The 13,552-nt window shown below is 44.2% G+C and overlaps 1 protein-coding gene across 2 annotated transcripts; it reads left to right on the plus strand.

Annotated features, from left to right (window-relative positions):
* Window positions 1-40: 40 nt before the first annotated feature.
* LSM8 (LSM8 homolog, U6 small nuclear RNA associated) lies at window positions 41-5,692 on the plus strand. 2 transcript variants are annotated; one of them, XR_005223765.2, is made up of 5 exons: window positions 41-136; window positions 1,427-1,467; window positions 2,734-2,861; window positions 2,981-3,205; window positions 5,435-5,692. XR_005223765.2 is itself a non-coding variant. In XM_037888922.2 (4 exons), exons 1-4 carry the CDS (start codon window positions 106-108, stop codon window positions 5,523-5,525), a joined length of 291 nt encoding a protein of 96 aa, XP_037744850.1. In that variant the 5' UTR covers window positions 41-105; the 3' UTR covers window positions 5,526-5,692. The 2 variants fall into 2 exon arrangements, 1 of the variants encoding a protein (XP_037744850.1); XM_037888922.2 differs by lacking the exon at window positions 2,981-3,205.
* The last annotated feature ends 7,860 nt before the right edge of the window (window positions 5,693-13,552 follow it).

Consider the following 13,552-nt stretch of genomic DNA (forward strand, 5'->3'; position numbering starts at 1 on the left):
AAGCCCGCGGCGTCACTGAACGTTCGGCGCGGGACGTCTCGCGAGATCCGGTTCCCGGCCCCGGTGGTGCTGGGAAGTAGCGCGCGGAACGGAGCCCTCGCCGCCATGACTTCCGCGCTGGAGAACTACATCAACCGTATCCTTCCGCCGGGATACGTGTGCTGCTGAGAGTCGCGAGCCGCGCAGGGAGGGCGGGGGGAGCCGCGGGGAGGCGGAGTGGGGTCTGCAGTGGCCTCTCTCTCTCTCCCTCCGCCTTCAAGGGGTCGGTGGCGGCTGCTGCTCCGAGACCCTTGTGGGACCCGCCCCCAGCACACACACACCCCCTGGCTCAGCCCGGGCGGGGATGGAGGCCACGGTCTTCCCGGTCTGTGGGGCTCTGCGGGGCGGGGGCTGGGCCGGTGCTGCCTGCGGTGCTCTCTGGCGTGGGGCAGCGCGGCCTAGGGGGCAGAGCACTGAGCTGGGACTCCGGAGACCTGGTTTGGTTCTGGGGTCTGCCGCTGCCCGGCTGGTTGACTTTGGGCAGGTGACGTCCTTCATGGCGTGTGCCTCAGTCTCCCTGTCTGCAAACTGGGGCTAATGATAGTGACCCCCCCCCCGTCCCCCCGAGCTCTATGGATGAAAACGCCAGGTCTGAACAGGTTTCAGAGGCCGTGTTAGTCTGTATTTGCAAAAAGAAAAGGAGTACTTGTAGCACCTTAGAGATTAGCCAATTTATTTGAGCATAAGCTTTCGTGACAGATCAGGGCGCTACTCTGAGCCGAGGCACATTCAAATTGACAATAAGGTGTCAATTTGAGGGTGATTTACCATTGGCGCAAACTAGCCAGGCATATGGTGGAGTCTACGTCTCTTGATGTCTTCAGCACAACATTGGCTGGTTTTTTGGGGTAGTATGTTTTAGCCCAACACAAGTTATGGTGGACAATATGGGGGTAAGTGGGTGAAATGTGATATGTAGGTCAGAGTAGATGATCTAATGATCCAATTCTGGTCTTAAATTCAATGACTGTGAACAAAATAAATAGCCCAGACTCAGAAACTGTAACGGGATGGGATATCTAAAACGCTTTAGGGAACCAGCACAGGCTGTCTGAGGCTGTCCTGATGATAAAGGAAAATACTTGCCTCTGTATATTTGGGGGTCTGCTGCTTTGATTTTCTGACTCTCCTGCAAAGAAAAGCATAGTGATGCTGGTTTGACAGAACAAAAAAAAATTACCCCAGACCACTGCTAATTTCAGAGGTTGATTTCATTAGTCAGTTAACACATTTCTTTAACAATTTTTTGAGTAAGAAATTTTTAAGGCACAAAGTTAATCTCTTGAATCATAATTAATACTACAGATTTGTGTTGAACACAACACCTTCATCTTGTTTCAAGCTGTGAATATGTTTTCTTTAAACATTTCCTTGACTGTACTGTTAGGTACTGTTGCAGTAATTACTTCTGATGGAAGAATGATTGTGGTGAATATAAAATTAGTACTATGTAAATAGTGTTGTTTGGATTATGTGGGTTTTTAAAAAATAACTAGAGCATTAACCTTCTAATGGCAGATGCCACACTCAAATAACAAAGCATGGAAACTGCTAATCTTGAACATTGTTCATCTTTCCTACAGAGCCTAAATAACTCTTTTTTTTAAAGAGACATCACTTTTAAAATCCTGTCAATTTAAAAACAAGTTTCAAATATTGTTGGGGTATGAAAGACCCACACAAACAGGGAAAACTAAATATACAGCAGAAATGGGGAAATTCGCTATTTTTAATTGACCATCAACTGCACAAAGTACACTTGAAAAAAGTAACTGCCTGGTCAGCCCGTTAAAAAGTCCCGGGCCGTTAAAAGTCCCGTCGGCAGTGCTGCCCAGCTAAGGCAGGCTTGTCCCTACCTGTTCTGACGCCGTGCTGTGCCCCGGAAGTAGCCAGCAGCAGGTGCGGCTCCTAGGCGGGGGGGCCACGGGGCTCAATGCGCTGCCCATGCCCCGAGCACCATGTCCACACTCCCATTGGTCGGGAGCTGGGGGTGGGGCAGTGCCTGTGGGCGAGAGCTGTGTGGAACTGCTTGCACACCTCCGCCTAGGAGCTGGAGCTGCTGCTGGCTGCTTCTGGAGTGCAGCGCGGTCTGCGGTGCCAGGACAGGCAGGAAGCCTGCCTTAGCACCCCTGCTGTGCCACTGACCTGACCGGGGGCCACCCAAGGTAAGCCTCTGCCCCAACCCCACACCCTAATCCTCTGCACCAGTCCTGAGCTCTCGGAGCCCCTTCCTGCATCCCAAACCCCTCATCTCCAGCCCCACCCCAGAGCCTGCAACCCCAGCCCAGACCCCCTCCTGCACCCTTGCCCCAGCCTTGAGGGCCCCCCCCAAACTTAGATCCCCATCCTGCACCCCAAACCCCTCATCCCCAGCTCCGTTGGGTCGTGGGCATCAACAATTTTTTTCAACTGGGTTGCCAGAAAAAAGTTTGAAAACCACTGCTCTAATACTAAGTTACAGTAATCTTAACTGTTACTTGTAACACGTGATAGTGCGTGATAATCATCTTAACCTGACTGTCTGCTATCAAGTTCCAATCTCTAACAGTACACGTTTATTCAGCTTTAAAGCTCAGAGTAAAATCTAGATTGATCATCTCTTCTACAGTATATTGCTGCCTGAATTATTCTTGTGAGCTAAAATGAAAAACTTAAAGATAATTGGAACACTTAAATTTTTTGTGCGCTTTTCAGGGAACCCTCAAAGGTTTTGATCAGACCATCAACTTGATTTTGGATGAAAGCCATGAACGAGTGTTCAGTTCTTCACAAGGAGTTGAACAAGTAGTATTGGGATTGTACATTGTTCGAGGAGATAATGTGTAAGTATATCTTATTCTTTTCTAAAACAAATCAGAATTAGTTAAAACTGTTTTAAAGCTGTAGTGATGCAAGATGTCAGATTGTAAACCTAGAAACCCTAAATTCTCTTTATCCACAGGTTCAGAACAGACAGTAACAGCAAACCTGCCTCAACGTTGACATAGTGGGCAAACATCTGTAGAATGGCTAAAATAGTTCAGGCTCCAGTTTTGGCACCCCTTACTGAAACAGCCAAAAAGTGTTCCAGTTAGCACTAGCTTGGATGAAGATGTGCACACTTATCACTAGAAGTGAGGAAGACATTTTACAAAGGCCCTGAATAGCCATCAGAGGGTTGTTTTTGGTCAGTAACAGGTTTAGTCATATTGAAACTGGTAATCTAGAGCATTGTTTCTCAAATGCAACCACGACAGCATCCTGGGCAGAGATGCGGAGGGAGTAAAGCAGTGGCCCCTCCCTGCAGCACCTGGAGCAGGCTTCCGCCCCCCTCTTCTTCTCTCCTCCTCCCCCCCCATCTTCAATTGTGGGACTGTGGGGGCAGGCTTCACACCCCAACCCCTGCCCGGCTTCAGCCCGAGGCTCCGGTGGCAAGCTTCAGCCCACCCTGCTTGGCTTCAGCCATGGGACTCTGTGGGAGAGCTTCAGCCCCAACCCTGCCCCCTTCAGCCGTGGGCCTCTGGTGGTGGGCTCTGGGCTTCAACCCACCCAGGATGGTGGTGCTCTGTGCTTCAGCCCCCCTCTGTCCCAGGTCCAGATGTGGGGCTCTGGCTCTGGGCTTCACGCCATGGTCAAGAGGCAAGGAGCAGGGTGAGCCTGGGTTGCGAGGCCCTGAAAGGGAGCTTGGGGCAATGCGGCGGGGGAGCAGTAGTGTCCAGGGGGGTGCTAGAGAGTCCTGGGGAGGCAGCAGAGGCCGGGGGCACCAAGATACAACTATACATTTATTTTTATTATTGGGTCTGCAAAAAACAAAACAAAACCCTACATAAAGGAAGTGCAATGATTTGGACATGTATATGTGCATATTTATTTGTTTTTCTTAAAGTTAATTAAGTATTTCAGGAAACTGTGTCTGAGCAGCCACCAGAAGGAGTTGTTGGCCACAGTCTGAGACCACCAAAATAATTTGTTGTGAGAACCCGTGACCTAGAAGTGAAAGGGAGTTGTATGCTTCAGACCTGATGACCTGTAATAAAAATTGTAACATAAGTTCTCACTTGTGGATTTAGGACTTATTATTTATTTGTATTACCATAGTGCCCAGCTCCCCGTAGTGCTAGATACTGTACCCACACACAACAAAAAAGGCCATCCTGCCCCAAAGAGCTTCCAATCTAAGTATAAGATGAAACAACAGATCCTGGAGTACAAGGAAATAATATTGGTCAACATGATAGGAGCAGCCTAAGCGTTTAATATTCTGTAAATATCAGGGGAAAGAAGAATTAAGTAGAGCTGGATGAAGTTTTTCAGATGAACAGTTTATTTGCCGAAAAATGCAGTTTTGAGGCTACCAAAACTATTTGCGTTGAGTTTGACAAATAGTTTCAACCAAACTGAAAAATTTGAAACATTTTTGGTAATGTCAAACAAAATGTTTGATTTCTATTAAAAACAAATCATTTTTATTTTTCTGGCCTTTTTACCAAAGAAAAGAATTCACAAAGTAGCTGGAGGAGGTGGTGGTGATGCCTTCCTCATAACCGTTAGGCTACTTACCTAGGATTTGACAGACCCAGGTTCAAATCACTGCTCCCATTGCAGGAGAGTGCCCAGGACACTGGGCAGTGGAGTATTCTGATACAGGGCTTTCTTAATCTCTCTTTTCAAAGTAGCAGCCGTGTTACTCTGCATCCGTTTAAAAAAAAAAAAAAAAAAAAAAAAAAAAAGGGAGTACTTGTGGCACCTTAGAGACTAACAAATTTATTAGAGCATAAGCTTTCGTGAGCTACAGCTCACTTCATCGGATACTTTAATCTCTCTTGAAACTGTTCCACTTTTTGTAAATAATTAGTCACTGAAGCAGGGACTTGAAATTAAGCCTCTCACATCCCAGGTAAGCGCCCCAATTACCAGGCTGCAGAGTCACATCCCAGGTGAGTGCCCCAACTACCAGGCTGTAGAGTCATTCTCACTCTTTCCCTGGCTCAATGACTGTACATGGTTGTTCACACACAATCATGGTGAAGTCATTGCCCCAAGGAAAGCAAATGAGAATATCTCTACCGCCTTGAAGTTAGGACACTTGCCTAGAATGTGAGAGACCCAAATTCAAATCCCTGCTCTAGTGACTAGGAGTAGACAGATTTCATCCAAAGTTGTTGAAGCATCAAAATGTATAATATCTTTTCAGGCTTCTAGATTGCCAAATGTTTGCAGAATGTACTTATTGTTCAATTTTATTTTATTTTTTTGCTCCAAATAAAATCTATGGGGAAAAATTACTGAAGTTTTGCAATTCTGTAATCACAGACCTCATTCTGGTATAGCAAGTCACCATATTTGTGGTTTCCATCTTGTTTCAAAGTGGGACAATTTCTACTAGTGATATTTAATCTATTTTGTTACTTTATAGTGCTGTCATTGGTGAAATTGATGAAGAGACAGATTCAGCACTTGACTTGGGGAATATTCGAGCAGAACCTTTGAACTCAGTAGCACACTGAACAGGAGAAACACAAGGATGCACAAGGACTTTGTAAACTTTGGCTGTATAGAACTATTTAAAAAACAGCATGAAGAATTTTTACAAATTGTTATAACTTGGTTGGCCCACACTTTATTTTGTGAATGTGTTGTAGTTTGATATGTAAATTAAAATACCTACATTTTATTGAAGTCTCTCGTATAATTTCACTGCAAAGTAAACATACATCTAACGTTAGCATTTAATTTCAGTGGCAGACTTGACACTTCAGACATAAACGACTCGTGAATGCCACTTTTGAAGCAGAAACATAAATCACTACTCTTAAAGGTGAAGTGTGCTTTACTGTGTTGATTTGTAAATTACACTGCAAAAACACAAGTCAACTTAACTTCTGCCAACAAGTAGCTTTTTTTAATGTGTGATATTTCAGTATTACAAATAGTGACACATTTTGGACAAATATAGTTCTGATTTGAGTGCAGGAGTGAAAGTCTTAACTAGGATCCTTGTTTACTAACCTATATGTGGAAATTTCATGATGCATGTTTCCAAAGTATTGCAAATTTGCTTTTATCAAGTTAATGGGACTGTTACTCTTCTGGTAATCACAAAACATCTGAATGTATTTTGTTTATTAAACCATTCCAGCCATTGCACCAATTCACAAATGCCAGAGCATTCATAACTTCAGTGCACCTCTGTGGTGTTTGTGAATATCAGTTTGCAAAATAAACATAATTTTCTGTCACTTGCACTAACACACATTAGGCTACTATAATAGTGAGTTCTATTCATTGTGAACAGGGGACTTAAACAGAGTAGTCAGATGGAAGGAAGGCTGATAAGTTCCAGAACAAAAATTATTCTTGTCCTGTACTCTAAACAATCCCTCTTGCATCTTAAACTTTGGGGAAGAGCTGAATAAAGAGAATGAATGGTTTGTTTGCTAATGTGTAACTTATTTTTGTTAAGCATTAGTTTTTTACATATTGCTGGCTCAGGTTAATGTCAGAGTAGAACAAATTATTCATTTTTCATGTGTATTTGCATGTACAATTACTAAATGAATGTACTTATCTTTGTAAAGTTCTTTAAGATTATGGATCAAAAGCACTAAATAGGAGCTAAATATCGTAAATTGGGCAGATGTAACTATGCACTAAACCGAGGGAGGCTAGAGTGCCTGTGCTGGAAAAGGCTGCAGTAGCAGTAATTACTGCACAAAGGCAGAGTCCTTACACATTTAAATGTGCAATACACAGAAAACAGACATCATAGCTACATACATCAGTCAGGTAAAACTGACTCGCCAGAGCTGTATTAAAATTATTTTCTCAGTCTGAAGAGTTATCCATCTACTTAGCTGTTTGTGCATCCCAGGATCATATTAGATCTTTCAGCCACAGCATCAGACTGGAAGCTCATGTTCAGCTGATTATCCACTACAACCCCCAGATTTTTTCAGAAGTGCTGCTTCCCAGGTTAGAGTCTCCTACCTTGCAAGTGTGGCCTACGTTCTTTGTTCCTAGACACACACATTTATGTCTAGCCGTATTAAAACACATATTGTTTGCTTGTACCTAGTTTCTCAAGTGATCCAGATTGCTCTGAATCAAGGGCCTGTCCTCTTCATTATTTACCACTCCTACATTTTTTTGTGTCATCTGCAAACTTTATCAGTGATTTTATTTTTTCTTCTAGGTCATTGATAAAGATATTAAATAGGGTGGGGGTCAAGACCTAATCCCTGCAGGACCCTCCTGGAAACAGACCCTCTTGATGATGATTCCCCGCTTACAGTTACATTTTGAGACCATTTAGCTAATTTTTAATCCATGTAATGTGTGCCATGTTAACTTTATAATGTCCTAGTTTTTAATCAAAATGTCGTACGGCACCAAATCAGCCAATTTACCAAAGAGTACATCAACACTATTACATGTAGCAACCAAACTTGTAATCTCATCAAAAAAAGATATCAAGGTAGTCTGCCAGGATCCATTTTCCATAAACCCATGTTGATTTACATTAGTTACATTACCCTCCTTTAGTTCATTATTAATTGAGTCCCATAGCAGCAGCTCTTATCTTTCCTGGGATCAAAGTTAGGCTGACAGGCCTATAATTACCCTAGTCATCCTGTTAACCCTTTTTAAAAACAGGCACAACATTAGTTTTCTTCCAGTTTTCTAGAACTTCCCCAGTGCTCCAAGACTTATTGAAAATCAACAGTAACAGTCCAGAGAGCTCCTCAGCCAGCTCCTTTAAAACTCTGGGAGGCAAGATGTCTGGACCTGCTGATTTTAAAATGTCTGATTTTAGAAGCTTCTGTTTAACATCCTCCAGATATACTAGTGGACTGGAAAGAGTGTTATCACCATATGGTGAGACATAATCTGTTTTTTCCTCAAATATAGAACAGAAATATTTATTGAACACCTCTTCCTTTTCTGCAAAGTATTGTTTAATCATAATAGTAGGACCAAAGCATAGCAAGATAAAAAGTTTTAATGTAACATAATATCTAAGTGTATGTTGGTCTTACCCAAAGCTTAGGTTGGCCTACCTTCACTTGAGTACCCCCACCTCTGGGGACTGGGGTTTAGTTTGCTTCCTCACTGACCCTCTCTCTCCTCTGTGCTTCAAGAGCTCTCAGTTTCTCAGTCCCAAAGTTGTTTGTTCCAGTTTCCTGCCTGAAGGCATCACCTCTCTTGGGTACAAGCTGAAACCCTTCCCCCACCCCAGGTCCCCAGCCATACAATTGATCTCAGCATGGTCAGAGAGAAATTTCTAGGGGGATGACACCTGCACTGTCCTTTTAAGTGTTGGTATATGGGGCAATCTGAAGCTATTGTCTTCCCTTTCCTGTGAACATGTAAGTAAATCCTGCATGAATTAATCCTTGAATTTGACAGTCATAGAGCAAACAACACAATCACAAATAGATGGAAATATCATTCATAAAATATTACAGGCATCTTCCCATCCTTCACAATCTGAGCTCCATCCAAAGACCTGAAAAAAGTCCATGTGGTATCATTGGTACTCCTTGTCTCCTGTGCACTGGGGAAGGCCATCCCTCAGATTGTTGTTTGGCATGATGTGTCTTCATGCCTTGGACTTGAAAGGATAGGCACATTTAGCTTCTGGCCTTCCTCATGACAGAAGCCATACAAGCCAGCTCTTCGGATTCATCCACTAGTCAGGCCCCAATCCTCAGGCAAAAGAAACTTTAGAAGTCCCTAATGTGCCCAGCACCATTATTAGGTTTTGAGTCAGAACACTAAGTCTAGTTTCACTTCCAGATCTCCAGTGCCAAAGAGGCTGGTTCTGTCATTTGAACCTTTATCTCAGGGTGTGTGAGGTACTGGGGAATTCAGTGCCTTTTCTGGCCAAAAACTGGCTGGTGCTATCAGTGCAGGTTCTTCCATGCCAAGTCTGTTCCATTGCTCTGGAAGTTTCCAGTTAAGTGCCTTTGTGTCAGTGCAAAGCTTTCCTCTGATCTTGGTTCTCCATCAGACCTAAAGTTTAGGAATGCCTGGGTTCCCTTCTCTGTATTTGGAGTGGTGCTGGGCGTAGGGGAAATTATAACTTATGTTAGGGAACGAAAAGTACTGTGATGTTATAAGGTCAACCTGGTAGCCATACAAGGGCAGAGTTATGGTTGTGTGGTTGTCTTGTGTGAGAAATATTCCCTTAACTCTGCATTTTCTCATGCTCTAACCTTTGTTTTCATAGTGTCTAACACTCTTTTAAGAGAGAGGTGCTGAGACTGTAACTGAGCAGGTTCTGTTTCCAAAGGTTTGACTTTGCCTTATGCATTTCAAAATCTCTTGTTCCAGAAGGATCAGAGGAGCAGGATACAATATTGTGCAGCAGCAACCTTTACAATGTTCCTTGTAAATGAATACATAATTACGGACAAAATATACACATCTGAAAGAGGCGGTTAATGTAGACACATTCATTGATGATATATCTGCCTAGATAACATATTGACAATAAAGAACCTCCTCTGATGCTCTGTGCCTGTTCCAGAGAGCTGTGTCTAGAATTACAGAATAGGTGCCTCTATGCACACATACAGTGATGGCTGTAGAGTGTGCAGGGCGCACCAACAACGTGGACACACTGAACAGTTTCAGCAGTAATAGACACACTTTGTTGTGCTGCTTGACCTTGGAGTGGAACAATTTTTTTTAGTGCATCTGGGGCTATAAAATGCTACTTAAAGGCAGTGATCCCAAAGCATCCACCCTTGATTTTTCACTTGTGCATGGGAAAAAGATGAACTTCTGGAGGCAATGGATTGAATAGTTTTGTTATCCCTATGGCAGCAGTAAACAGCAGTTCCTAATGCTATGGCTGGTGCTCATGCTGACTCTCAACACCTCTGCTCCAGCAGCCAGTGTTTGGAAACTTCAGCTCCTTCTGCCAACAGGTAATAAAAAAGCAATGGCATTGTGTTTTTAAGCAAATATAACTTTTTACAACAGGCAATTTATATATATATATATATGTAGTGTGACAAATATGGCGATAGGTGAGGCAGATAGGGAGGCTAAAGAGAAGAAGGGGATGGTCAGCTGGGCATTGGTCCTGTTGGTATCCAGGAGGTGAGCGGGCTTCTGCCCACCCACTACTAAAGGACCTCCCCCAGCCTAAGGGGAGGATCCACAAGTAGGCCAGATTTATAGTCTTTGCGCAAAGCAGTGTGGAAGCAGTCATAGTTGTAAAGCCTTGTAATGAATTATAAGTGGCTGCCTGCAAATCTCAAGAGTCAGGATTGAGTTGTCTGACTACTATCTCTACAGCAGCCCTACTTGAATGAGCTTTAACTGGTCCCTCAAGCAACAGTTCTGCCAATGAATAACAAAGAGAAAGCATGCTTGTTCTTTGGACAAAATGCACTACATCTTGAGTAAAGCAAAAAGCTGGATGGGCTTTTTTAAAATGTTTGCTCCTGGTAAAAACTAATGGACATGATCAGATACAGTTTGTGAAAGGAAGTTTTTCTGGTATTTTATTTGTATAGCTATAGCCTATGAGAGTACAACCTATTTTTGAAAAAGGAATTTGCCGTGATGCAGTTTAAAAATCTAGAAGTTGATCCTAAAAGAATACTTAGCAAGCTGCCTTTGTGACACATCTTAGCAAGGAAATTAAGAGGTGTTTCTGACACTAACTATATAACAACCAGTGTATAGATAAAACAGCAAAAATTTATACAACTCATTAGCACAAAATCCCAACAACAGCTTCTATGCCAAGTCACACAAGGGACTTTCACAATACAATGATGTGTTTCAAATAAAAGAATCACAAAATACTTACGAGCTAATTAGCCTCTTCATACAATTACCTAACATCAGAAGAAAGGTTACGAAGTGGCAGAGAAGTATATGGGCCCACACCATCCTCTCCTATGGTAAAACCAGAAGGAGATGGCTTATTAGGATGAAATCTCTGTGAGCAGCCATTTACAGAGATCCCATGCGGGAGGTGGGGTTGCCCCCCTACCAGAATAGGCCATGGGACCTGGCTCAAACTTGAGAGTACCCAAGGATCTATTGGAGGCCATCTGTGGAGAAGCTCTGGGCTTCCACAACAGCTCTGGCCCCTGCCACCTGATAACACACCTGCTGTTAGAGTTCCATTACCAGGGATCCCTGCTGCCTGAGGTTGCCCCCAGATTGTTGAGTGGGAGGTTCCATAACTTGAATTATTTTCTCTGGGGAAATCTCTGCAGGGCCAAAGGAGGCATAAGGTACATGCCCCTCACCACCCCTCTCCCCTGCCCATTCACTCTCCAAGTCTTCCTGAGGGCTGATGCTAGGCCCCAGGAAAGGCCTCCTGGGGGAGGGTGGAACAGTGTGGTATGCATGGATACATGGCTAGCATCCATATGTGTGCCTGGATTTCAAAAGGGAAGGCTAGGCAAAGAATGAGACATTTCTTACCTGATAATTTTCTTTTAGCAGTTTCTCTTCTTGTTCATTTCTAATGGGTTAAAACCCCCACCCCTCCAGAATTCAGAGGCAGTCCAGTGTTGTTTCTGGAGGCTCCGGGACTAAGCCCCACCCTTCCATACAGGCCACTGGAGGAGTACTTCGACAGCTGTAGAAATACTACAGCAACCGATTATTAGCATTAAGACAACCTGATACAATGTGTTAAATTAACCTTAAAACAATTATAAATATCTAACTCTCCCTCTAGTCATTTACCAGACTACCAGGGTGAGCTGAATGAGGAGAGAAGCTGCTAATGGAAAGAAAATTATCAGGTAAGAAATTTGGCATTCTCTTGCACAGCATCTCTCCTCATTCATCACTAATGGGAAGCAGCAAGCAGTGAATTCAAAAAGTGGGGGAGGGGAAAAGGATGCTTTAATTATTATTATAGTTGAATAATAGGCAAGAATGGAAGTTTCCCTCCATAAAGAGCCAGAGCTCTGTAATCTAAGGAATTATGTGGGAACCAACCCAGTAGCAGCTTCCTGTGGAGAAATGGAAACTCACTTTGCAAATCTTCCTCAGATGAGGCTCATACACTTTCCCTGCAGTGCCTCTAAAGACTTCTGTGATGCCTAGCATGCCACTTAGTGCAGAATTTTTGTGTTTTGCCTGGAGCAACTTTGATGCGTTATATTACCTTGACATTTTGGATAGCATTAGATGAACAAGACACAACTGGTGCATGTACTCCATGTGCTTCAGATATATTTTAAAGCACTAGGAATACCTATTTATGACACAACCTTCCAAGGTTTAGAACAAAACAATCGGAGACCTGTTTCCCAGGAATTGTGGAAAGAGGAACTTATCTTGATCAGAAAGATTTCTGGAGCTATAAGAGTAACCTTTTCCTCATGACAACAACAGTGTAGTTCTTGTAGAGATAGGGGAGTTAATTCCAAAAGCTGCATTTCAGAGGTACTGGCAACTAGAAAGGCCAGATACAAGCTTGTGTAATCTTGTTATTCTGATTAATCTTGGCACTTGATACTCAAATGAAGACTCGAATGTGCCTACCTATGGAACATTGCTCGGGCCAGTTCTTCTTCGAGGGCTTGTTCATGTCAATTCCAATCAGGTGTGTGCGTGTGCACGTGCACAGTAGCAGGAAGATTTTTCCCCTACCAGCATCTGTGGGGTCGGTCTGGGCCCCCCCATGAGTCACGCCTTCATGGCGCCCAATAAAAGGTCCTGCTGACCCACCACCTCCTCAGTTCCTTCTTACTGCCAGTGATGGTTGCTGGAACTTCCCCTTGCTCTTGCTTCGGCAAGCGGCTTAGCAGTACTTTCGGTTTTCACTGTAGATAGTTAGTTCTAGTTGGTTAGTATAACAAAAATTTACTTATAAGTTACACGGGGTTCCTCCCCCTTGTTTTTCTCCTCCCCACCCCCTGCCCCGTTATCTGTCAGCGGGGCACTCCACGATCCCTGGGCTTCAAGACTTGCTCGGACTGCGTGAAGCACATGCCTAAAAGTGACCCCCACACCTCCTGTTTACGGTGTCTGGGCAAGGGAAAAAGACCACTGCAAGATCTGTTGGGAAGTCTGACCGAGAACTCTAAGAGAGGGAGCAGCGGCTTAAAATCCTCCTCATGGAGGCAGCTCTCCGACCTCGGTTGGACCCAGGTGCCGGGGATCCTGCTCCCAGTACGTCTTCTTCAGTGCAGAGTGCTCCAGCGCCGTCTTCGAGAGATCCGGCGTCGAAGAAAGACACTGCCAAGGAGGCTTGGCACTGGCATGGAGCCTCTTGGGGGCATTCCAGCCTTCGGCACCAGTCCCAATCACCAGCACAGAAGAAGAGGATGGGAAAGAGGCCGATCCCCCTTAGCAAGATCCAGGGACCAGCCATCAGTGGCACCTCAGTCGGGCCACAATTCCGAGGCTCAGAGTGGGGCTATGTCGACTCCTGCCCAAGTGAGGCAGTCGAGTCTGGGCCCATCACACTCGCTGAACCCCTTGGAGCACCTGCTGCTCCCATCCACCCAGGAGACTTTTGAGGTGGCGCAGGACCTGCTGAGATTCACGG

Source organism: Chelonia mydas, chromosome 1 (genome assembly GCF_015237465.2).
Source record: "Chelonia mydas isolate rCheMyd1 chromosome 1, rCheMyd1.pri.v2, whole genome shotgun sequence".
Classification (NCBI taxonomy): Eukaryota; Metazoa; Chordata; order Testudines; family Cheloniidae; genus Chelonia; species Chelonia mydas.